The 26900-nt window shown below is 35.3% G+C and overlaps 1 protein-coding gene across 1 annotated transcript in view; it reads left to right on the top strand.

Moving 5' to 3' along the window:
* The window catches only part of TBC1D19 (TBC1 domain family member 19), a 55575-nt gene extending 32395 nt beyond the window's left edge, over positions 1 to 23180 (top strand). The window contains exons 12-21 of the mRNA XM_026071110.1: positions 9709 to 9783; positions 10301 to 10363; positions 14364 to 14448; positions 14981 to 15025; positions 16245 to 16277; positions 18762 to 18871; positions 20142 to 20233; positions 21025 to 21140; positions 21706 to 21776; positions 22799 to 23180. Of these exons, the coding sequence (XP_025926895.1) occupies positions 9709 to 9783; positions 10301 to 10363; positions 14364 to 14448; positions 14981 to 15025; positions 16245 to 16277; positions 18762 to 18871; positions 20142 to 20233; positions 21025 to 21140; positions 21706 to 21776; positions 22799 to 22873 (765 nt within the window). The 3' untranslated portion in view covers positions 22874 to 23180. The remainder of the gene's footprint in view (positions 1 to 9708; positions 9784 to 10300; positions 10364 to 14363; positions 14449 to 14980; positions 15026 to 16244; positions 16278 to 18761; positions 18872 to 20141; positions 20234 to 21024; positions 21141 to 21705; positions 21777 to 22798) is intronic.
* The last annotated feature ends 3720 nt before the right edge of the window (positions 23181 to 26900 follow it).

The raw sequence follows: 26900 nt of genomic DNA, 5'->3' as shown, positions 1-26900 counted from the left end.
ACACACACACACACACACACACACACACGTAAAAAAAATCTCAATGCTATGCTGAAATCTTTTATGCTCTTCCCTAATTTTTAAACAGATACATGAACAAAGCTACTCACTTGATCTAGTCAACCAACTAGCTCCTGATATTTTCCTTTTTGATGCTGACTTTTTCAGAAGGGGACAAGAGAAAAGGCTCGGAAAGAGGACTGAACCWGTCTTTTCTTTGCTAAGTTTTGTAACAAAACTTGCTATAACTTTCCTGCCTAGTCCAACCTGTCATCATATGCATATACGTATCTTGTAAATTGATTTATATATTAATGTATATACTCTAAAAGCGTGTGATTAAAAAGACATAAATAGGAACTAGTTAGATGTGGAACATTTTCATAGCCCTTTGTACAGCAGCATTTTTTCATAGTATCTTATGTTTTTCTTTAAGTCCTCAATACTGAAATCTTTTGCAGTATGAAAAGACATGCTATAGTCAATATATCTACTCTATTCATACCATAGAAAGTTAAATCCCTATTTGAATCCTTGCAGGATTGTGAATACTTTAATACAAGGCTTTTATTGCAATAAGAAATAACATGCATACATTTGCACATAAATGTGAAAATTTTAGAGTATTTTGTGTCTTTTGAGGATGTGGTCATTTTCTTGTAATACTGAGGCATTTATTGATAACTACATATTACAGCAATAAGTTCTTAGCCTTAAAAAGAAATGTTAATCTTGTCCATTGGCAGTTTACCTAAGGAGCGGTCATGCTAAGAGAAGTCTTTGATAAAGTTGCTTGGTCTGGATTACTTAGCTTATTCCTTCTTGAAGAAACAGAATGGGCTTTTGTTTGTAGTAAATAATAGATTAAATTCCCTGTAGGAGAAGGAGTTGTTGAAATAATAATGAAATGTTATAAATCTTACCTGAGATGCTTAATGCTTGATTTCAATTCTTTTCAGTTATTTTAAATTCTTTTAAATTATTGGTGACAGCGTGAATTTTAGAAGTCTTTCTCTTTATGAGAGCAAGAAGATTAGAGGTGTGGAATTAATTTTGTTGTTTTCACAGCATCTGTTTATGTTTTGTTAAATGCTACATGTCCTAAGAGCATTTTTGTCCTAATGTGGAAAGTGAAAAATCTGAATATAAAGGTCAGGTATTCTGTTTTGATGACTCAAAGTCAAGACAATAATCAGAAAAATTAAAAAAAAAATTCATTTTATATTGATGTAAAGCATGAAGCTCTTATGAAAACAGATTTAGTAAAAACCCAGTTCCTGAAATTCACATGGACAACTTTCAACAGTCACCTTTTCTAAAGAGGAAAGAGATGTTATGTTCATCTGTTAATATATTTGTCAACCATACTGTTACTTCCTTTAAAAGTTAAGTTTAGTTTATGGTTGGTTTTAATGTTTATTTATGGTATGCATTAAGTGTGAAGATTTCAGACATTCTCAAAACGTTAGTCTCTGCTGTGAGGGTAGTGACTTAATTTACTATTAGGTAAGCTAGAGCACAGTACATTAGCTGATCCATCATAACTGCTCATGTATGTATTCTTACTCTATAATAAATGGTAATTCAACTCTAATTTATTGCAAGGATGAATGTGAACATTTATGGCAAATTAGCTAATAGACTCTAGCTAACATCTTATTTTACCTTGTGATAACTTTCTGCACACATAGCCAATGATGCTCATAGACTGTAGAGGAAGAAGAAAAATAAACTATATATGTATACAATATTCTCAGATTTAGTACAGTAGTTTTTGGCCATTAGGAGACGCTCAGCAAGGTTTGGAGCCTTGAGATTGAGCTTAGTAGGCTGTACACAAGGAGGTATTTGAAAGACAATATTGTGGTCATAGTAAAAGAACTCTTAAAAAGATGAGAATTAAGTGGCTAGTAAATGGTAAATGATATCCTCAAGGAAAAGTGATAATCAGGATGGATGATACGATGCAGAATTGCAAGTTTGTCACCACCTTGTGATTGTTGCAGTAAAGTGCAACAGAACTGTTCTGCACAAGGTACAGAAAATTGGAAAACAGAAAAAAAACAGACCCCCCCAAAAAAACCCCAGAAATGATCAAGTCTGTGGATAAGATTTATTAAGTTGGAGTTACTCGTCTAAGCTGATGATGTAGGTGCATATGAATTTTTTTCTAGTATGCTAGACTGAAATTTAATATTTTCAAATCTGACAGCTATCTGAACCTTTTATTTTCCAATACTATTTTTGCATACTGCAATATAGTATTTGTTATTCTGGGCTCTTAGTTATGGTTGTATTATGGACTTTGAGTACTAAAACTATGAATGCACTAAAGTAATAGGCTTTCTGGCTGAGAACTGTAGCAGGCTGTTCATAGATCAGGTAGGATAGCATATGGGTTATTGTAGCTCTGTTATAAGCTGAATGTCCATTGTTTATTTTAAGCATTGCATTTTTTAGTGTTTCACAGAATTAAAGATGTAATTACGGCAGAATGTTAATACCCTGAGACCTTCTTTCAAATACTAAAGACCCTGCTTTGTTTTTGTAAAGTACAGCAGTGCAATTTTTAGACATATGTAGCTGTTTTGTGGGCTATGGTATTTTGTATAGACTTTATTGATTTATCTAACACTTTTTCTCTACCTCTCCTGTACTTTTTCTCTGCATGCAGTCTGCTAGAGCTGAACTGTATGGTCGCACAAATTTTTTTGCTGTAATATTTTTGATTTGCAGTTTAGGATCTATTACATTTACAGCTGTGTGAAAATATAACTAATAGGGACATGTATTTCCTTTCTCTAGTGTAAAAAGTTATGAGTGTTTGGTATGGGTGGCATTGTGTGTGTTAGCATCAAAATGTTGTTATTTGCGAAATTTTATTCAGTAAAGCTCAGCTTGAGTATAAAGCTAATATACAGCAAAGTAAGGGATGATTCTAGTAATCTGGCTTTATAATGGTAAAATGATAAACTCTAAGCTCTATATCCAGAATTATTTAAAAATGTGTAAACACACTGCCTAGCAATGAATTGTTTATTAGTCTTCATATATCATGGTACTTTTCAAGGAAACAATGTTAGAAGAGCATTTTTAAGGTTGAAAAGTCAAACATTTAAAAGCTAGATGGTGTCACAGTTAATACTGTCTGTGCAAACAATTTGATTTCTTTTGTATATATTTTATAGTATGATCTTGAATCACACAATCACATTTTTTTTCCTATGCGACAGTGCAGAAAATATGTATATTATTGTTAAGAAAAGCTATGGAGTACATAAAAATGCAGCACATTTTTAAAAAGTTTACAAATCAGATGAGATTAATTAAGATTTGGCAAGAAAATGAGAAAGGTTGGATCAGATCAAAATACAAACAGTACTTGTCCTATATTCAAGTAAGGAGAATATTTTCTAAAATCAGTGCACATATCTGAGGGGTAAGAAATGGAAGTGTTTCTACACTTCAGCTTTATTAAGCTCTTTGGTAAAACAAAAAGAAATGTTGCAAAATGCATGTGTCATTCTGGACTAACAAATAGCAAATACTCTGTTTTGATGAAACCTGTTCCGTTTTATTTTCTTTCATCAGTTTTCTATTTTTCTTCTGCAGAGGTTACTGTTCACTGGCTAGACTGATCCATAATTGATACATAATTGCAATCAACATAATTCTTTACATTTAAATTAATAATATAGTTGAATTAAGGCATATGAAGCTAGTAAATATTTTAATAAGGCATATGATGCTAATGAATATTTTAATAAAGTAAGTTAATAACATTCCCGTCATGGTTCAATGTGCTGCCATTAGCAGAACTGCACTGAAATTAGTAGTCTAAATTCATGGTGTCAGTTCAGTATGGCATCCTTTATGAAGCTTGTTTTTTTCTTGTGCAGAAATCTGTTCTTCATACTTACAGTAAACTCAGAAAGTCCTTGCATATCACATCACTGAAGTCTATTCTAAAGTGTGAATAAAGCAGTAGCAATTCATCTTACTATCAAACTGTTCTGGCTAGCAAGTTGAATGGACTGTATAAATGATTACTTTTTAGTTACAGTTTATAATATTTTTAGTGACTGTAACAGGAAAATCTGTGTATGCTCATAAATTTATGTAAAGTACAACTGAATTGCTTGCTAATTCAGAAAAGTAAATGTTTAGTACAAAACACTGGGTCAGTGATATGTTAAACTGTGGATCTGGAGCCAAATTGTGACTTCAACTGTGAGTATTTTAAAAAAAACTTATTTCTGCATATTAATTGAAAGTGTGCTCTACATGTGTCTAGTGAAAGATTACTCCTTTCCTTCATACCACTTTCTTCCCTTGCCTCCTCACAGCCTCTAACAACTATTCAAGAGAGTTTTAAGAGAATGAAAAATGAGGGAATGAGAACAGGAAACTATTAGGTATTGGAATCTCTTTCTCATGTTAGAAAAGATTGGTAGTTGCTCTATTTAGTACCATTTAAACTGTTTTGAAGAAGAAACTGGTGTCAAAGCAGCATGGGTGAAGACAATTTGCAGCATGGGTGGGAAGACATTTAGAAAGGAGGACATCCTGGTTTTGTCCTTTTTCTTCGCCAGTCCTTATTTGTGGGGATTGCTGATGTCTCATCTGCATTCTGTTGCAGCTGGGGTAAATTTTATAGAAGCAATTATAGAGTGTTTTAATCCATTTTGTTGATGTGAAGTGATTCTTAATGTCCCTGCTGTCTTCTTGCCTTCTTCTAATTAAAAGAAGAAAAAGTGATTTTAGGTGGGATTAGTATTGACAGTTACCTTAAACTACTGAGAAAGCAGCAACAAGATGATCAGTGTGCTGTCTAATGTCTTTCTCATGACAACTGGTCCAGCTTCCATTATGCTGTGGCCTGAAACAGTATTTACGCAGTTATCTTCTCTCTCAGAAATGTCATTGCTTCTGAGGCCAGCTGGTTATTTCCCCTCGCTTCATGTCCCGGGGAGCTGTGGGGAATACTGTTTGTTTCAAATCGGGAGGGAGCAGCAGTGGTAATGTTTTGTGATGCCTCTTTAAGGGCCTTGTATGTATTTGGTATGTTGTTGGGTGACAACAGCACTTCACTGATAAAACTTCACTGACGGAGCCCTCAGTTTGATGTCCCAGCCTGACATGGCATGACTTTATCAGAGGCTAAAGGGAGCATTGGCCTCCACCCGCCATGCCGCCCTCACTGTTGGTGTTCCCAGAAGAGGGGCACCGCTTGTGCCTGTAGTTTAGCTCCTGCCTCCCAGCCGCTGTATTTCAGAGAGGTGCTTAGCACTTTGCAGGGCTATGGTGAACCGCGGTAGTGGGCACCTCTGCCTGGCGGAAACCCGGGGCTGCAGGCCTGCTTCTTCCACGTGGCTGTAAGGGCAAGGAGGCAGGAGCCACTGCCTCCACTCATACTAGGCTAAATCTGGCCTTGTAGCCCAGCAGTGAGTTTGCTAGTTAGGTAGCCACAGATAAACAGAAAAGACACTTTGAATAAATAGCTTTCTCTTTTCTGGAGGTACAAATTAAAGGTTATACCGAATTGCCTAACTATCGTTCTGCGCTGGAGGCTGTCATCTACTGAACAGTCTTTCTTGAAATGTGGAAACATGTAATGCATTGTCATGCTGTCATGCTATGAAGGTTCGATAGCAACGACTGAGACAGTAATATAATAATAATAAAAAAGATGTTTATTTCCTCACACAAGTTCTTGGATTAGTAACATCCATTAAAATAATGCGATTACTAATTTAGGAAGGATAACACAAAACCATCAGTTACTAATTTAGAAAGGATAACCTGAAACCGTCGATTACTGCGTTATTAATTGGAAGGACTGCTTATCCCTACTTGAAAGCTTTCTTGTTCACTCTCCTAGTGAGAGGGCTCTCAACCTCGAGGAGTTCCCTTAACCCAGCGTCCCAGGAAAAGGGGAGGGGGGGGATACTCACGGTCCAGCCGGAGAGGATGATCAGGTCGCGTTCCCATCCCTGCTCAAACTCTCCTAGCTCCCAAGTCTCTTTTTATACGGCTGGGGCTCTGGGCAAACACTGCTTTTGCTGACTTTTAGCAAGTTTCGCAATCACAGGACTGTCTGTYTGTCTGCTTGGGAGGACCCTGCTAGCGAGGCAAGACCACAACACCTCCGTATTGCTTCTTCCCTCCCCGGGGGTCCGTGTGGATTCCAGGTGGCAGACTTCACTTCTCCAGTCTTGTTAATCATTCCGCAGCCTTGTGCATATCAGTCCTTGCACATATCGGTTGGTAGACTTCTTTAGTCCTGTTAAGTCCTCTGTTCAGCAGCTTTGTGCACGTCAGCTCTTGTGCTATCAGTTCTTCTGCATATCAATTGACAAACTTCAGTCCTGTTAACTCTTCACTCGCCCATCATGCATGCAGTACAGTATTTGTGCTTTGAAATCTGCTGGCAACAGAACTGTTCAGTTCCTCCTATATTCTTTGAAGGTAGTAGATGAAAAGCTGTCTGCAACACAGTTAGCTTCTCGATAAAATTCAGCAATTCCTAACAACACTATTTTTAAGATAAGAATTAAAATGCTGTATTGCACGAAGTCACCAAAAACTACAAACTTGTCTGGCTTTCTACTGAATTGCATATAACACAAAAAAATTAAGGCATAGGTCTTTCTTATAGTAGAAAACTGAAAATACTATGGTATTGGCTATCAAGTGTGGTTAAATATAAGCAATTTAAGTACACAGTATTATTTACATATATGTAGCAACTTAGGAGCTCAGATTGAGATATGATTATAAATTAATTAAGCTTCACAGATCTGTGTGTAGTAAACAATCATTATTTTCCCTGCCTTACAAATGGGCAGCTAAGGCAAAAAAGTTAACAGATATATCTGGAAAATGATAAGGGTGAAAGTGTGATTTTCAGAACTGGAGTTTGCCAAGTAAAAGTCCGACTCATCTGCTGTTGAACTTTTGAGGGAAGTAATTGCAGATACTCTTCGCTTTGACTTTACATTTCCCTGAGAATGGGGTTCATGTCATTTAAATTCAAAATTCCACAGTGACTTCATAGTGAGCAAAATGAAATGGGCACTGCTGAAGTATGATTCATGCCATCCGAAATTAGATAAATTACCCTATCTAAGTGCTTATTTTTCTTCATTGGCCATAAAGGGAAGAGAGGTGACTGATTCAGAAGCTGATATTTATATTATGGATATTTAAAGTGAGATAATGTGCCTAGAGTTTTGATTCTGAACTTGACCAGAACTTCCCCAGAGAGAATGGGGAACTCTGCTGATGGGAGTTWCCTGAGCTTTGGAGTCCCATCGGACAGAAGCCCTTAAGCTCTGCCTTTAAGAGGTACCTTTGGGGGAGCTTTCTGCGCATTGCTGTCACAGAGAAGCACCGTTCTGGGCCTGTTCCTTGTTGGCTTTCTGAGCTGCCTTACTCTTGCAGTCTGTCAGCAGCCTTACTGGATCCAACTCTAAATGACCGGCCCATAAGTACACGGATTGTTGATGATCAAATTGAGAAGGAATTTATCTTGGCTCTGGGTGTTGTAATATCTAGGATTTCTCTTTTCTTGAGAACACGTTACTTGTAGCTCAGCGAGAAGATATTTTTTGGTGAAAGTTATAGACAACGAATTGTTTGATCCTAGTGACTAGGTCTGTCATAAGTTTCTTGTATGATTATTTGTAAATAACTTAGACTTTTGTGTCTCATCTTTTTGGTCTGTAAAATTGCAGATGATAATGCTTCTAATTCTGCGCTTTCTGATTCTGTTTGACTGCAGACTCCTTGCTACAAAAGCTGTCTTGCTGTGTCTTATCTTTGTAGCATGAGAGAAAATGTTGTTGTAATGTGCCAATAGTGGAATGAATCCCCAGGGGTTTGAAAGCTCATTGCTGCCCTGGGGATCCATATTTTGGAATCCTGTTGTATAATTAGATTTTAAAGAGAAACTGTCACTGAAAAGCAACCCTCTCCCCATTCTAAATTAGTGTTTCCCAGTCCCGTTTTCTCATAGTTAAAACTGTTTTGCTCATTTTGTTTTGTGTATGTGAGAAATTGGCTAGTCAAATGTCAAAGGATTCACACGCCACCTTGACTGTATACTTTGAAGTACTGTGTCAACTACATTAGTGTTTGTGCAGTTGGGAATAAAGGGGTGTCTTACCTGCATACACAGCAGAAACAGTTAATCATACCATCTGCCCAGSACAAAAATGAAGTTTATTTTTTATTAGTTATCTGAGATGGCAAAAAAAAAAAAAAGTTAGAGATTGTTTGTTTGGCAGCATTACACTTAATTAGACTAAATTACTGATGTTTTAAAATTGTGACTTGAATATTAGAATAGTTCTCCATAGTTTTTAAGAACAGAGTGCTACATATATGTTGCAATTAATTTACATTTAGCAAATATTTATGTCTGATCCTTTGTAAAGAAATAGTGTATTATTTATACAGCCTTTATTTTTTCTCAGTAAGAAAAATGAAAAAAATATCCTCATGGTAGTTATTTGTATTTAAAGAACACAGTATTTGTCCTCATTTCAAATTAAAAGTCTAAAAAAGGTATTAATTCTCATAGGTTTCTAAACGTATGCTAATTACCACACTTCAGTACTGGATTAATACAAAGAACAGTTAGAATTTCCCCTAGCTTTCTCCCTACTTTCTTCTATTCTCTCTCATTATAATGCTCTGTCCAAATTTCATCTTGCTTGCCATTTGCTCTTTAAATTCTCTAATCCAGACTTACCTCTTTTGCAAAGAAATCAGCCACAGATATTATCTAAATCTTGTAATATACAAGCTGTTTTGTGGTGTCTGTAGAGACACACTGAAGTCAAAATAGTTTCATGAAGTGCTAAGGACCTTTGGGATTGCTGATTTAATTTATAAATCATCCCAAATCCATCTAAAACAATTTGAAACTGTAGTATTCATTTGTAGGCATAATAGCAGAGAGGTATTTGGGGATTTAGAGATTGCAGGGTAACAGTATGACATTTTTTTTTTCCCTTGCAAGCTCTTTCTAAGAAGAAAGGGATATAACAAGCAAAAGCAGAGAAGTTTTTGTCACTCTTGCTTTCCTGCTGTTTCCTAGTGCATGTTCTGTAGACATTCAAAAAATAATTGAAGTTTTAAAAAAGTGTCTGACTTCTTTCTCTTTGTATCCTTCACATAATCTTTGATATTTTTATCATTTTGATGTTTTATWAGTTTAAACTATCTAGAGATTCATACTAGATTAGATTATAAATTCTGACAGCAACTCACTAATACTGGAAGATGTGACGGAACCCATTAATGGAGAGGTACAGGAAAACAGAAGGTAACAAAAAATCATAATGATTTTGAACATTGAAAAGATTTTGGCTCTAGAGAGACCAAAAGGTTGAAAGATATGTAGCTTTTGTTTGAATTAGTTACCTCACTCTCATTTTATTAATTTTCTAAAATATGAATGTCTTTTTATAAAGTCTCAAGTATCTGCCTCATTTCTTACAGATTAAGCTCAAATAAACAGTGATATGATGCTTTATCAATTATGCAATAGACTTTTCAGTTGAATGGCTATTTATAATTTTTCTTGACTTTTATTAGCAGTTCGCTTGCTTAGTTTAAATAACTAGGGGTAGTTAATAACTCATTTAAGTATAATTTTTTTTTTTTTCTCAGACTGAAAATAATAGTATTTTTTCATTTTAGGATATCTTGTATTATGAACAGCTTAAATCAAATGTGATTCAGCACGACCTTTTAGTGGACAGCCTGATTTATAAAGTAAGTAATTCATTAAACAGTGATTAAGTGATCATGTACTCATAACAACAGTGTGTGTGTGTGTGTGTGTGTATATATATATATATTTAACAAAGAAAATATTACGTGCTTTGGTTCTAAGGAGTGTAGGAATAATTAGTGTGAATTTATTTTTGTAAACTCAATCCTTGTGCGAATGTGTGTGTGTGTGTGTGTATATATATATATATTTAACAAAGAAAATATTACGTGCTTTGGTTCTAAGGAGTGTAGGAATAATTAGTGTGAATTTATTTTTGTAAACTCAATCCTTGTGCGAAATCCTCAAAAGACCAGTTCTATAGGATTGAACTGTAAGCTCTAGTGTAAGACAATTGTTTGAACTGAACTTTTAAGTGCTAAGGAAACAGTTAATTCGAAGGAATAACTGGTTTTGGAAGGAAGAAGACATTAGGGTCCAAACTCTTTCTCTTCTATGAGAGTCTGAAAAGATGTCTTTCAGCTTCAAACTGCTTCAACTATGTTTTTTTGTTTTCAGGATGTAAAGCTGACAGCAAGCAATGATGACTACTATTTTGTATTTGAGGATTATTTGTATCAGGTATGTAACTAACCACTTTTTCCTCAGAAAAGCTAGAAAATATACTTCTCTGGGATAATACAGTCTTTAGAGTAAGGGCCACCTTTGTGTTTCATGTGTAGGCAGAGTATGATGGGATCCTTGAGAGGTGCATCTGTGTTAGCTGCATTACATATGTTTTTTCCTTCTGAATATAAATTAATCAAGTACCTTTAGAGAAATGAAGCAAGACAGGCTTCTAAAACTCCTACTCTGAAGGATCCTACGCTATGTCTTTTCAGTATAGTGAACCAGAAAATATGAAACCAGCCGTGTTCTTACTCTTTCAGTTTTGCAGTAGTAAAATACTAACAGAAGCTGTGACATACAAAGAAAGTAAGACTAGAGAAGTATATTCAGGGTTCCAGATTAAAAATAGGAATATTGCTTGACAGTGATCTACTGGAATAAAAATAAAAGGTATTTTATGACATATATTTAAATTGAAAACATTGATTCTGAGTATGATAATGATATATATGGTTACTTTCAGCATTGTTTGCATCTAAAGCTGCTTCTAGCAACAGGGAAACCAGCTAATTTATACAGAATGATTTTATTTGCTGCCCATTAGATGCCCTTAAATAGAAGGAGATTACATTTAAGAATTTTCTAATGTGTAGTTGATTGCAGTGTCAACATAAATGTCATGCAGCAAACTTACCATTTCCAGAGTGCTTTCAATTTCATTAGTCACATCTGTTAGGTTAGAATAGCTTATTTTTTTGTTTTAGAATTTTGTGAAACTTCCTTGACAGTAATATATAAAACTGCTAATAATCTGGGGGATAAACTAAGCAAGAAACTGTCCTTACTGTTGTTTATTCCATATATGTATAAAAATATGCGTTCCTGTTTAAATATACTATTCACTCATGTCTACATGTAATATTTTTAACATAATAAGCAATTAAACATTAACACTTAAAGTAATAATCTCATGAAATTATAACTATTTTTTACTTAAAAGTGTCTACAATATTAAGATAAAACTGTATGAATTAAAATTTGAGAAGTCAATAAACAGTGATAATTCAAACACTGATATTTGTTCCCTAAAAATTTGCATGTAGATTTTTGTCCTAATTTAAGGATCAAAGAATATTTTCATTACTGCTGCACGATCATTTCATCACGGGATGTGAAAATCTGTTTGTTATTTCTGCTTCATTCATCATAAATACTATTAATGTATATTAATTAGTCATTAACTGACAGTTGCAATGGACATAGGATTATAATTTATGAAGGAGTATAAAATGGTTTACAGTGTAATCTGTTGTTTTAAGACTCGGAAATAGATTTTGCTTGTCATTCTCAATGTATAGCACAGTTGAAGATTTTATTTTTGTAAGAATGCTTATAGAATGAAAATCATAAAAAGGTCCAGCTTCTTCTTAGCAGAATCAACCAGCAGGCTTTGAAAAAGGAAGTGACTTGTTTCACTCCAAGGGTTTTAAGTAAAGAAAACCTCAAACTTCTAAATATTATTTGCTGTAGTTTTGTTTGGTACTTTGTTGTGTTCTTCAGACTCTCTTCTAGAAGAAAGTCATCCATTTTTCCTGATAATTTTCTCATCCAACCTTACTTGTGAATGCATCACTATCAAATGATTTTGTTCTGTGACTCCTGGGAAAAGTTTTGCAGTATAAGAGTCACTCTCATATGGAATATGTATTGATTTCATATGATAACTGGGATTAAATGTACATAAAATAGATAATGAAAATATTTTAAACCAGATAAATTATTTCTATGCTTACATAGTTTTTTTTTTTTTTATGGCTAATTACTGCCTCTAAGTTTTCTAAGTCCTTGGGCAGAGGGTGGCATCTGTCTGTATATAACTTGACAGATAAGGCATCCATCAAAACCAGAACCTCTGGGCCTAAAATAATAATGAGGATATATTGCATTGTTGGTAGCTCTTTAGTAGCAAGCAGTCCTTCTTAGGAAAATGGCTTTGAAATTATGTAATTTATTTGCTTTAATATGCTTTCTTTATCCCAAAGTTAACATTTTTGATAGCTTCTTTTTAATTATTGAAATAGAATACAGTTACTTAATAAAGTCAGCTATTTTTATAAAGTGATTTAATAAAGTCATCTATTTTTGAAAAAAGCTTTGGCTTTTTTTCTTAATATCAGCCCTTTGAGTGCAGTTGTTTTCTTTTTGATTTTTGGTTCCTGTTATCCAATAGTTTGCCAAACATTTGTATACTTAAAAAGGGGGTTGTATCATTGTTTTCTTTAGCATTATCTTTTTTGCAAATGAGAAAAACGGTTCATGAGCTTATATAACTCGAAGCCAGAGGTTCATTACGAATACTTTAGTCTTACATCCTGCATAATGAATGCATGCAAAGAACCTCACCCAGTGATTTTTACATACAGTCATAACTTACGTTTGAGCTATAGTCCACCTCTTACAAAGATACCTAGTCTTAATTTAAAGACTTCCAGATACTGGTGCTGGACACAATATTCCTTTAAAAAAAAAGGGGGGGGGGAGGGGGCCTCATGTTAAGGTTACATTCTTTCTCCTATGAGAGAAAATAATTTATGTCCTTTTTAGATTAGTTTCTTTCTCTTTCCTCAGTTAACATATACAGAGTATTACATTTGCTTGTGTATTGTTATTGTCAGTAATATTTTGGCAGCTGTGAAAATGATTGTATTGCACAAAAATAATATTTAACTTAAATTGTTCAAGATAAGAAACTTTATTTTTAAAAAGATGTTTGTATCTAAGAAGTAGTTTTGAGATTTAAAAAAGGACAATGTCTCAAAATATGGTCTGCTTTCAAAAAAATGCACTAGTGGTGTTCACATATCACAGTTTGTCTTGCATGTTTCCTTGACAAATGCGGACATCTGGGAAATGTTTGCAATAATTAGTTGAAGGATATCATTCATTTTATTAACAAGAAAATACATAGTGAAACAGCATGTAAAACATTTCGACAATTTACACCTTGGGTATAGTTAAAAAACCCCTCTGTTAAAAATTGTAAGAGAAGAGTGAGTTATGCAGAAACAGCAGCATGTTTTCTGACTGTCTTATTTCTGCCCTCTTGTGTACATTCTTTCATTGTGCAGTCTTTCATTGCGTGAAAACATTATGTTCAAGTATAAAACTAATTATTCCAATTTTATATATATTTTATAATGCAACTGTATATATGATTACATTATTGTTGATTTTTTATAGGAATGCTTTTAATATTTAGTTTTATACTGAATTGCTGTGAATACACTGTTGTTCCTTTGTATAAATAAACAATGGCAAATACAAATATATATTACAATATACAAAGTTTTTGCAAAATATGAAATGCATTTCAGAACTTAGAATGCAGGATGAACGTTCTAATCTGCTATTTTTGAAAGAACTGAATATAGTGCAAGCATTTTGTAAAGCTTCCAGGAATGAGTGAGAAAGCAAGGGCCAGCTTTTAGATCTGCACACATGCTAAAATGTAAATTCTTTATTTGCTTATTCATTTACTAGGACTTCCATCAGTCATAGGAAATGAATAGGAAAATGACCAAATAGACATCAAAACAGCCAGTTGCATGCACAGCCACTGTAACAGCCATGAAGAGTATAAAAGAGGTCTAAATACAAACTTAGAATACTTAGAAAACATCTCAAAATGTTCCAGTCTGCTGATTATTCACATATGAGTCCATATGACATCGCAGAAGGGGGTAAACCCATGCTCAGAGGCAAAGAGAAGAGCTGGAGAACATGGATATTTTACTGACGACAAATGAATGTGAAGATAAAATAGCAGAAGGTTCAAAGCCAGTCCAGAGATTTGAAGGGGAGAGTAAATTAAGTTGGTCAAGAGCTTTCAACTCTATTAGCTTTGCTCAGTAGCATCTAATAGGTGCTAGTTAAGCCAGGTGCTTTTATCTGTGTTCAACATTGTTTTGTTGATCCAGTAAGTCAGCTGGTTTTTGTATGCTGTCTTCTACAGGTATTACTCTGTTTTTCCCGAGATACATCTGTGCTGGAGCACTTTACTTACAGTAGTGCCACCCCACCTAAATCATACATACGAGGTAAAGGGAGTTGTTCTAAAAGAGAATGTATGGATTTCTGTTGTTGGCTGCTGTAATCAGTATATGAAATTCCTTTATGTTTATTACATATGGTAGACTACACTTAACACTGGTAAGAAAGTCATGTATTCAATTGCCATGTGCACAGACTATCATCACAGTTTTGAAACAGATTGCATAAAGGCCAGGTTATGGTGATGTTCTTTTACTGTAGTTTTCTGCATATAATTTTCCATTTTTTTACCAAATAAATCAAAAACAAAATCTTGACCATATGGTATAATATTGGCAACAAAGTGGATTATCATGAATCATCATCCTCCCTTATTGATGCTGCATTTTCATTTTATATCTGAAACTATATCTGTCTTATTGCATTCCTTGCATGCTTTTAGACAATATCAAATGGTCAATAATGTCACTATTTATAACTTTTATAGTTGTCACTCAAAATAAAACTTATATTTTTAATTTACACCTTCACACTGTTAACGGTTTAATTGTATTTTAATTGTGGTTTGATGATTCACAGGAAAGCTTGGAATTGAAGAATGTGCTGTTTTCTATCCACCAAATGGTAAGAATTATACTATTGCCTCCTCTAGTGGTAGATTGGAAAGATGCAGGGTTTTTTCCCTCAAATACATGCTGATCTCTTATTCTATTACAAATTATGTTTCACTGTTTTTCTGCCAAATTTGTTAATTTAAGGCAGTAAACTGGGCTGAAATTGTTTTTGCTACTCCAAAGCCACATTCAGCCTAGTGTTAATAGCTACATATGGAGTTTGTCTATGTGTGTGGGAAGGAGAGGGGAAACAATTTCTGGTGCAGCGGCTTATATTCTGGTAGTGTAGCATCACTTGGAGGATCTGAATGATATGTGTTGAAGCCGTCTGACCTCCTGCTTTTCAGTACTCTACAAACTGGTTGTCTTTTCCTTTGGAAATTTGTGTTCGTTTTTTAAATTCTGACATAACTTAACATATATAATTTTAAGTTAATGCCATTGCCCTGTTACTTCAGTTGCTAAAATTCTTTTCTCAGCTTTTATTTCTACCTTTGCAATCCCTGTCTATTCAGTCCTTTCCCTGTTTTGCACTGCATTGAAAGTTCAAGCTCTTTGCTCTTGAAAAGAGCAAAATCTTATATCTGTATCTCTGACCTTGTCTTTTGTGTCTTCCCTGTTGTAGCGGTGTCAGTTAGAGCACGTATGCTTGCACATGGTTCCTCCTTGCAGCTTTGTAATCCTGAAGCATTCTTCTCGCGACCTTTTGCCAGAGCAGCTCCCTCTCATCAGTCCTGTATGAAAATTAATGAATGGGAGCTAAGATCATTTGGAAAGGAGGAGAAAACTGTCATGATACAGCTGCCAAGTCCTCTAAATGTTTTATCTGAGTACTACATGAATTACTAGAGGTCTTGGCCTCCTTTTTTCCTGCTCGCTCCTTGTCAGCTCATGACGTTTACTGGTTGTCATTTATCTGAAATTAGGTTCTGATTTCAGCAAAGCTTATACTTAAGAACTTCATGGAAATATAGCTGTACTTGGCTCTTCTAGGAACTACAGCATGTGTTTAAACACATAGTTAGTTGTATTGAAGTAAGCGTTACAATTCCTCTACTTAAATATTACAAGGTCAAGACCTAAGACCGCAGGTGCTATAACATAGGAAATGTTTTATTCCTGTGGCGTGCAGAATACAATTTAGAAACTTGGGGAAAAAATACATTTTTGCATGGATAAATAGAAATATGAAAGAAGAAAAAGAAAGAAGAAATCTCTTTGTTTTGTAGGTGTAATTCCTTTTCATGGCTTTTCTATGTATGGTAAGTGTGACTTAAATATAAACTTCTAAGTAACAACTCAGGACTTCCTTTTWTCACATTGCAGTTTAAAACTATATATACTTCTTTGCAGCTTTTAAACTTTTATGTACTCTTTCTTTGTGTATTAAGATTGCTGTAGATAATTTTAAAAATTCCAGCCTGTTTCTGTTTACTCTATATTATAAATTGCTATCATGTGGGAGGTCCTTTTCTGAGAGTTGATAGCTGAGCAACTGGTCTCCAGGGCAGAAGCTGCATGTTAATGTATCTGAACAGCGGGGGGAAGTTCAGTGACAGTGTGCTCTTCTCCTGTGCTCTGGGTCTTCTGGGTAGACCAAGCCAGCTGTGAAAGGAGTTCTTGTGAACRTGAATTTATGTGAAGGGCTTACTGCTGTGTCCACTTGACTAGAATAGGTGTTAAGGGAGTATCAAATGATAGAGTGGTTGCTACTCCACTGCAAAGATGAAAGCTTAAATATTGGCAAGATACCTAGGAACAGAGCAGAAAATCACCCCAATTCTCAGCTGTAATAAGGCAGCTAGTGCAGAGATATTCAAACAATGAGAGAATATTTCTTACAGGTTTCCATTTTTTTTCCGATTTATCAAAAATGTTTGTGGTGTCACAGGCAATCAGATTTCAGGATTATACTTAAAATGCTATGTTTCACTAATAATGAAGTTTAATGATCACACTCTCCTCTGTCTGATTCTTAAAAGGTCAGAGGCCATTTAAATACAAAGTCCAACTTTGAACCTCAGTAGGAAATCGAAGTCTTTGAAGTCATGAACAGCTTGGTTACAAACTCTTCCTTAAGTGCTTGCTAGGAGGCTTTCACTTTTTATGTGCAACTGGAGCTTCACTTTCCACAACTGCTTTTCAAAATGTTTAGATTTTACTCTGCCCTTTGGACCAGCGACTCTCAAACTGGGCGTGAGCTTCTTCCCTCCTTCCTCTCCTCTTCCTCTTCAACAGAGCGCAGAATATCCTGGGTGTGAGGAGGGGGAGGGAGGCGAGGAAGCTCCAGCGTACCTCTGAGCTGCGGGTATGGTAGCAGGGACCAAGCAGAGCATCTCGTGTGTTCCAGTCTGTGCTGCCGAAGGAGGAAGTATCTGGGGCCTTATGTGAACCCTACTCATTTTTGTTTGCCTGCATACATATACTCTTCTTGAGGCAACTTCCAGACACTGTTCTGATATCCTTCAGGCCTTTCTGTACATATGTACCCTGCCTGCTCTTCCACCTCCACTTGCATTCCTTACACATACACACTAGTAACACCCTTCACTTTTTGCACCCCTATTTAAATATACATTTCTGTGAAGATCTCGCCTTACCTTAGCACCCCTGCCTCTCATACACATACAGATATGCCATTATTTTCTACTAAGCCCCCTTTTCTGATATATATATATATGAATTCACACATGCATACATTCATATATTTAAATGTATGTATATTTAGGTGCATATGTACATATATGTATGCAGACAAATGTATCAGTATCCCTATCTTGTGTAAACAGAACTGGGAGGGAGAGTGAGTGTACAGATAGAGACTATGAACGTGTTTAATGCAAGCTGTCGTGTAGAATGAATGCATCTGTAAAATCAAGAGGTGGATCTGGTGAGTGAGCAGGCAGATGCAAAGGCCGTGTGTCTGTTGAAACGTACACAGAGCTACTGGCGGTGAAATGTGCACTGAATGAGTGGAGTAGATATCGGGGGAAACTGATTACGTGTTTGTGCAGCATATACACACACAGCAGATTAATTTACCTATATGACAGACAGAACTTTACAAAAAGAAGAAAGGGACTGACTGAAAAAAAAAAAAAGTTTGAGAACCGCTGCTTTACAAATGTAGCTAACTTCTGATTTTGAATCAGCTATATTGAAAGCCTTCTAAATTGTAACCTACAAAATGTCCATGTTTTTCAGGTCTTAGAACAAATAAAAAGGTCTCTATCAATCAGTCATACTTACGTGATGTTATTGTGGCAACCAAAAGCTGTTTTTAATATTCTAATTTTCACAATACCTACTTTCAAACAGTAAAATTATTCCTATCTTACAAATGGGGAACCAGGTTGGAGAGGGTCACTAGCCCAAGAGTACGTTGGAAGCTGCAGACAGCTGAATCCAAAACTTGCACTATTTGACTTTCCATTGCCCAGTGAGGCTATCCTCAAAACAGATTCCTTGGGCTTAGGAAGGCAGCACAATAGTCAGCAGGTTCCAATTAGTTTAGCTTCTCGAAATACATCGAGCTATTACCTAGAACGTATTGTTCTCCTTTAACTTCTTTTACTTTAAATGATAGCATCTAATATAAAACATCTCATTCTAAATACTTGATTTGTTTTTATTTTGCTAATTGTGCTGCTGTAAATTACTTGTTTTTCCCCATACCTCATGCACTTAATTATTGAACTCTTTTAGCAGTTTAGTGTTGAGTCAATTAAATTCTTTTATCCTTGCAGTTGCTCCACTTTGTTTTCTGTACCATGAACCTTCCAGATTGTATCAGATATTTCGTGAGATGTATGTGCGTTTTTTCTTCAGACTCCATTCCATCTCTTCTCATCCCTCTGTAAGTTCATTAAGAGTTAAAACCCACGCACTTGATACTCTGTTTGCTATGGAATGATAATATATAGTGACATGGTTTTCCTTTTCTAAGTGATTGAAATATATGCTTTTAAATATAATAAAATATTTCAAGCAACCTTGTAAAGAATATTAGGTAACTCCAGTTTGGATATTTTAGTTTTCTGCCTCAGTCTTAGTCTTTGCCTATAGAATATTGCGTACTTTAAAAAAATACAGTTTTTATTTTATGAGGGGTTTTTTTTTGGAGAGTCGCATCTTTTGTGTAATATGCTTCTCAATTCAAGATGTCACTTAAGTGCATACTCAATCTCATTTTAATCGATGACTTGTAAGTACACACTTAAGTATGTTCCGGGGTAGAGGGATTGGAATATAGTCTGCTGTATAGTTTCAGTAATCTCAAATTAACCCCTCTTTCTTTAACTCATGTATCTTTGTGGACAGCACATACTTTTTAGCACTACTGGATGCTGGAGAGAGAATTTAAATACATTTTGTTACGTTCACAGCCAACTGTCTTGAATGTAAGACACTTGTTGAAAGTATGTTTATTTTCTTTTTTTGAAAAGTAACTCATAGTAAATATTTTTCTCTTCTCCTTTACAAAGTGTTGAATAGTTACATTACATTTTAAGAACATTTCCTGTTTAAAAGAAAATGCTTTTAGTAATATAGCATTATAAGCCTGGGCACATGCTTTGAGTCATTAGGAGCAGGGAAACTGATCAGACAGGAATCTGTAATGATTTTCATGGTAATTTATAAAAAAAGAATTTTTTTTACATCTAACTTTGTAGTTATACCCATTGCTGGTTGTTTTTAGTTATCGGAGATAGATTATTTCTCACATCCTCAGTTTTTTAGCTTTTATACAGTGTAACTGAAGTCTGTTTCATCAGAAACATTTCAAGTATTTTAACAGAAATATTTCAAGTAATATTATAATTAAGTATATTGTAATAAGCCACTAGGTACATAGACCCTGACATTCAAATACCATAAGTAACTTACAGCTGAAAGGGACTATCACAACCTAGTATGTTGCTGATACAGGCATATAGTTGTAGGATCAAGGCTTTAGTGGCTGAAGGTATTAGAGTTGCTCTTGTGCCCTATCCACCTGACCTGTATATTATGTCATTACTAGTTTTATTGCTTGAATTAAAAATTCATGAATGTTGTGCTGATATTGTTTTCTCAGATTTTACAACATGAGTATTAGTATTCAGGATACGATTGTGTTTTATTAGGGCATTGTGTCATTATGTTTGCTGTTTGAGACTCTTCTACAAACCCATCTGCCCCAGCTTTTTTATCACCTTCGAGAAATTGGGGCTCAGCCGTAAGTACTTCCTTCTGGCTTGCTGCAAAAGTTGCAGTTGAATTGTTCTGAAAATGCTCTTCTGTAGTATTTTAATTTAAAAGCTATGAGAAATTTTTCAAAAGTGCAAACATCAATGTGCCATTTTTCCTTGAAAGTCAATTGAAGTTGTGTGTCTAATCTTCATTGATGTGCTTTGTGCCAGTTGCATGAAAAAGGAGAATTGCTCTTTGTGTTTGTATGAGGAATGCTATATTATTCAGCTAAGTTTCAGTAATTCATGTCAGATCTGATGGACTTAAGCAGTTTACTTCCTAGGGGACAGAAGGCTTTTTTTTTTTTTACATTGTTTTTTTACGCTAGTTACAGCAGAAGCTATTGGAAGAAGGAGGAGAGAGAGCAAGAGACTGTCATTTTCTATAGTGTATTTATGGCCCTAGGTGCCATAGCACCAAGTGTAATGGAATCTGAAAATCTTACTGCATTATAATTTATTTTCACAGTAATAACATAATAGCAGAAATGGATGAAACATTTGGGCTGATAATAGCTGAGGATCCCTCCAATGTGACTGTTTTGTCAAAATCGTTTAATGAAACTAGTGCTTTAGCAAATGAGATGCTGAATAGCTTTCTGAAGGCTATCGCAAAAAAATGGATTATTAATGCTGCAAGAGAAGATGGCTATTCTCACTGGGAGAGAAATACAGAAAAATAGCAAAATATTTTCACTTTATAGAATATTTTAAAGCATCTGTCTGATCATGTTGGGAGATAGAAATATAATAATTACTGTTTATCACTTGTTTGCAGGCTACGAATTTCATTTAAATGGATGGTACGAGCATTTTCTGGTTATTTAGCTACAGACCAGCTCTTGCTTTTATGGGACAGAATCCTAGGATACAACTCTCTAGAAATTCTTGCTGGTAATGAAATTATTTTTACAAAAAATGTTAAATACAGATGAATGTAAGGCAGATACTGTTAGCTTAAAATATATTTTGTGGAAAGAAGAAAATTTAGTTGCTCTTTGACTATTGAAAGTAGATGGCATATAAATCAAAGAGACTGTTAGATAAATAAAACTGCATACATATTGCATCTCTAACAAAAATGTGAAGTAATTTTTAATAATATTTGTTCTTTATTATTATTGTTTGCTGTGATAGCACTCCAAAAATGCTAAGTGCTCTCTGATCAGAACATAGGGTGTTCTCCCAGCTCACACGTTCTGTGTGGCAACATTAGGTAGTATAAAATAATTGACATTCTCATTTCATGTTATATGTTATTCACAACTGGAATACTATTAAAAATGCTATTTAAATAAATGCAAATTAACGGCTTAAAAGTAAAGGAATTGTAAATCACCTTATTCTTCAAAATCAAAATAATTACCGTAAGGGAGTARGAACTGGTATTTTACAACAAGATTAATTCTAACTACTAATTGCCAGGTCAGCAACTTAAATATTGGGCATTTTCTTTCAGTCCTGGCAGCTGCTGTGTTTGCTTTCCGAGCAGTCAACCTGATGGAGGTGACATCGCTGGCTGCAGCTGAAGTAAGGATATGTTTCACTTAGAGGAGATTGAAATAGTTCCTGATGCTTTGCCAACCACAGTAACTTAAGCTTCAGATGGCACGTGGTACATAGTGCAAATCTTTCTGCTTAAATTCTTGCCTTAAGTAAAACCCATGGAAATTGTGAACACACAGTATATAATATTGCTTTTCTGGAGTGAAAGGATGTAAAAGGTTATATTTGTTACAAAACTCAGTGTTATCAAGTTAGTTTGTAAAATCAGATTTTTTTTACTATTTCAATGTATAATGTTTAATGTTTGTGGGGTATATTGTTTTTAAAATGTTGGGGAGATTTATACCTTTCTTGCCACTACATTTTAATGTAGTTGCATCTTTTTTTTTTTTGGGGGGGGGTATTACAGAGATTTTTACAAGATTACTTTTATCAGCATTGAATCTAAAATTTCACTGTAAATACAGATGTGAAATGAAGAGAATGAAATGATTAAGATGAAGATGATTATTGTTTACATCTAGTAGTTTGTTAAAAAAAATTTTTCAAAAAATCTGATCATATATGTTTTGTCAAACATTGAAGACTTGTGATGACTCTTTTTTTTTTTCTTTTTAAACGTACTTTCATCAGAAGACATTGACTGTTTGAGTCATTACATTGGACTTACTTTACAAGTACTAGCCAAGCCACAGGATAAGGATTCTTAATTCCCAATTATTTTTAGAAGCAAGYTGAAATGTTAGACCTCTTACACACTCATGATGCCATGTATATTTGAAGAAAGTCTAAAGGCTACAATAAAGTTGCTTGATTTATATACCTAGATATATTTTTTCTTTGAAATGTTAAAATGAAAAATAAGGCAAGAGAAACCTCTTCTCACTAGCATAAAACAGCACAATTTGTTTCCAGAGAGATCCAAACAGCCTAATTATTGTTAGTATTGTAGTCCGCATTTGAATCTTTTTCAGACTTCTTTAGCTGCTTTAAAGAAATTTGATTCAAATGTCAAGTTTAACAAGGCTTTTTGTTTTTTATCTCAGGCTGTACTTGCTGACCTTTCAACCCTGAAGGTTATGCCTCTTCTTCAAATCTTCTTGTTTGCTACTGTCACTTGATCTGCTTCAACAATACTGATACCACACTTCCAGTCTTTCATTAGAAACCAATAATCAACTATGCAATGTCTGCATAAAACCAAAATTAAACTGTATGTATAATACTCATTTAGAAATCATGACCTTAATACAATTTTCTAACTGAAAACAATAACTTTGCACACCAGTCTGTGCACCGCATGCTACTGAATTTCRCCAAGAAAGCAATGGTTATTATTTGTACAAGAAGAATGATTGCTTGTGCAAATGAACAATATGAATCAGTGTCTAAAATGCATGTAATATTGAATTAAATAAAGTAACTCTTGATCTAATTTGAGTGTTCGATGTTTGAGTGTCTGTTAATGTCAGATTTGTAGAAGCTATCTTTTCCCATTAAATTACTTTCGCAAGCTCACATGGTAGAGGATGTCATCTCAAGTACAGTAAAATGAGAAAATGACACCTTAACTTACAAGAATTTTTTCTCATTTTCTAAGGAAAGGATAGAAAAATACATCAGTTCTGCTGTCTCTATCTTATTCTCCCCACAGAAGTTTTCCCCATGTTCTTTCCCCTGTCAGTTACTTCTATTTATTCTTTTTATGTACAGCTTTTCTAAAATGCTCATATTTAAGTGTAAAAGTTTCAAATTGTCCAAGAGATGTAGTTGCTCATTTCAAGTTCATCTCCAGTTAGGTCCACAGCGCTCTCAGGTGTCTCCTAAGAAAACTCCTTCCCAGAGTCCCATCAAAGGCTCCATGTTGCAGAAATACGTTCCCCTGCAGAGAAGGACTGAACAGAGCTTCCTTCAGAACTTGTTGAAGCCAGTCCTTACATGAGCCAAAATATTCGCCTGCGAATGATGCCAGGAGTTCTTTCACTATGCCCCACACCCTCTTTGGGAACGTAACATGATGCCTTCGCCAGTTTTCCAGCCTCTGTGATTCAAYAGCTCAGGCTTCAGTTCAGAATCCAAACTCGTATCAGTGAGTGACGGATTTTCACTACACTGTCAGGCTCATCTTCCGGCTCATCTTCTGTTAGCGATCATACTATTTTATGATGTCTTCCAGCTTTTTTCACTGATTTGTTTAATACCAAAGTGGGAATTACTAAACTGATTGGATTAAGGATATGTTAATACCTGAAAAAGGATTGAAGTCAAAAGAACATAACAGTTAGCATAGCTGCTGCATTTGCCATAGCACTTTTATCTTCATCTAAGTTACGTATATGTAGTAGTCATCATTTGTCACACATACTGAATGTATGACAGTGAAACACGAACTCTTTGTGGTCTGCTCAAACGTTATGTGTGGAGTGATCTAAGTTATAGTCTCGGGGTCGTGAGCTTTATGTCTGGGATTCTTGTTATCTCTATTTGGATAATACAGTAAGAAACTTACTATAGATGAACTTTTATAGATTTCTTGTAAATTTGTAAAGTTAATTTTAAAAAAGGTAAAGTTGTGGACTCAACATGATCACTTTTTACATAAAGAACTAAACTGCTTAACAGGTATGACACAGAATATTTTCAGCAGTTTTATTCTGGATAACAAATCTGATCTTTAATATTTGCAATAAATGGTTTTAATGGTTTAACTAGAGGATTTTCTATGACTTTTAGTGTAAAAAACAGGACACGTATGACAGGTTTTATCTTCCCAGAAAGTGTTTACCCTATTTTAAATATGGGGAATGGAGGCATAGAAAAATTAAGTGATTTGCTAAAGGTTACAGAGGAAATTCTTAAAAGAGATGAGAGAAGTCTTCTCTCTCAAATTCCTGTTTATATTCCAGGATGCTCAGTTTATGTTTTAACTGCAAGACTATATTTCATCTTCAAAACACTACATAATACAGAGCCACCTCTAAAAATGCAGTATTTGACGGTTTTTAAAATCCATAAGATTGGGTATGGGTTGGACAGGTTGTACCAATCTGGAAATCATTTAAATGTTAAACTCATATTCTGGAACTTTTGAGATATATATATATTTTTTTTGTTGTGTTCATAGTTTTGAAAATGTTGCAAGTAGACAGAGATAGAGAGACTGAATTACTGTTTGAACAAGCAGTTCTGTGAATAACAGAATATGGTCCATTTTTCTCATTGTTTGTCCAAACAGTCTCACGTCTCCCTTGTGCCCTCTGTACCTTCCTCACTGCAGTACCTGATCTCCTTGTCACGTCCTCTGCCCGTGTTTTTCCTGATGGCTGGACAAGGGACCTTACGTTCTGTGGCTGGTCTGGACCAACCTGCATCTTCAGGCAGACTACTCGTGCCAACTGCCCCAGCGGGCTGCTCCGTGAGCCTCAGCTGATGCTTCGCCTCTTACCTGCTGGGTTGGCCAAAGGGCCTTGGGCACCGCATGCAGCTCTTGAGTCGGGTATCGCGGGGACCAAACTGGTAGCAGCAGAATTTCTTGAAGACTTCTGCTGCTTTTTGTCAGATGTTAAAACTGACTTTCAAAAGACATAAAGACACACACAGACAGACAGACACACAGACACACACACGCACACACATAGGCACAATGAGCACGATTGCTTTAAAAATGAGATTAAGATGAGATTAAAAATGAACTGGATCCTCTCCTAAGACTTCAACTCTACCCTGTCAGAGTTTTTTTTTTTTAATTTGACCAAAAAAAAAAAAAAGCTTCTACTGAAGATACACTGTTTTTCATGTTCTCCACAGTTTCTCATTTCAGTTGCAATGAAATATTACATTTCAGAATCTGGCTGATACTAGTTTCAAGCACTTTTAAAAGTGAAATGACTGATTTCTATCATACCGCTAGACTGTACTCTTGTACTCCTAGTATTTAAATGTTCATTCTTCAGCTCTAGGGACCAGTTCAAACCCATTGACATCCATAGTCTATCATTTGCCTTCCAAATCTTTACAACTCCTTTTTCATTTATGCTGTTATTAGTAATGGCCAAATTTGGATAATAGAATTATAAATAAATGGATGCTTACATTGACTTGAACAGGCTCACATTCAGAGTTCACCGAGTTCACGGTCCCTCTGAAGGCTCTGTTTGGCCAAATTGTTTTTCTTACTCTGTTTCTCCCCGTCTCAAATTGACATAAGCAGACGGTTCAGCTCACAACACAATTGCTTCCGTATTTCTAGGTAAAGACCAATTTTTCCTGCTTACCTTAGTATTCTGGCTACGATCTGCCAAGGGTGTCTTGTACTGTCAAACAGACTGTTTAAAAAATGCAAAAGCGAATAGGCTTTTCTAAAAATGTACCCAAGTTATCTTATTTCAGTACTTCCAAAAATATATTGAAACTTAAATCTTGATGGCTGGGTAATGGAACAATTGAATAACAAGAACAGTTTCTACTTTTTACTGGATTTTTTTGGTCATAGTAACAAATTTTATTTTGAGAAATGGAGAGAACATGGAGACTGGAAAACGGATATCTCAGTAAAGGGAAAAGACTGGAAAGAGACATCATTTTAAGACTAATTTCTACATATTACCAGAAACCAAGGAAAACTTAAGCCCATGCCTCTTTCTTACTATCATCTAGTAAAAAGAAACCCAATGAATTTTCTTCTTGAAAATTCTTCAAGCAAAACTGAAGTGATTTCACCAAATAGGATTGCAGTATAAAGATCTAATATGGGAAAGCAAATATGTGAGCAGCATATTAACACTAAATAGGAGTTGATTTAAAAAACACTGAAATGTATTGCAACATTTGAGGACTGTATTTTCAATGAGGAAGGGGAAGAGCCTTTCTGCATTTTTTCAATAAATGGCTGAAACATTTCTCAGATGTTTTGTAAGGTATTTTATGGTAGGAAACGGGGGAGGGAGGGGGAGGATGCGAGAGGAGTGGCTGGAGCAGCCGGGCTCTTCCTCTTCCCTCCCTTCTTAAAGGCTTTTCCTGTCCGTGCTGCGCCGCCTGCTTTCGCCCCGGAGCCGCCAGGGAAAGGCGGCTGGCGGGAGGGGTCGTTGTCGGGCGAGCGACAGCCGGGTGAGGGGCGCTGCTGCCGCGGCTCGGCCGGCCCCGGCCCCG

This window comes from Apteryx rowi, unplaced genomic scaffold, assembly GCF_003343035.1.
Source record: "Apteryx rowi isolate R43461 unplaced genomic scaffold, aptRow1 scaffold_321, whole genome shotgun sequence".
Lineage (NCBI taxonomy): Eukaryota > Metazoa > Chordata > Aves > Apterygiformes > Apterygidae > Apteryx > Apteryx rowi.
Note: the sequence above shows the minus strand (reverse complement) of the source record. Positions and strands in the feature narration are given on the sequence as shown.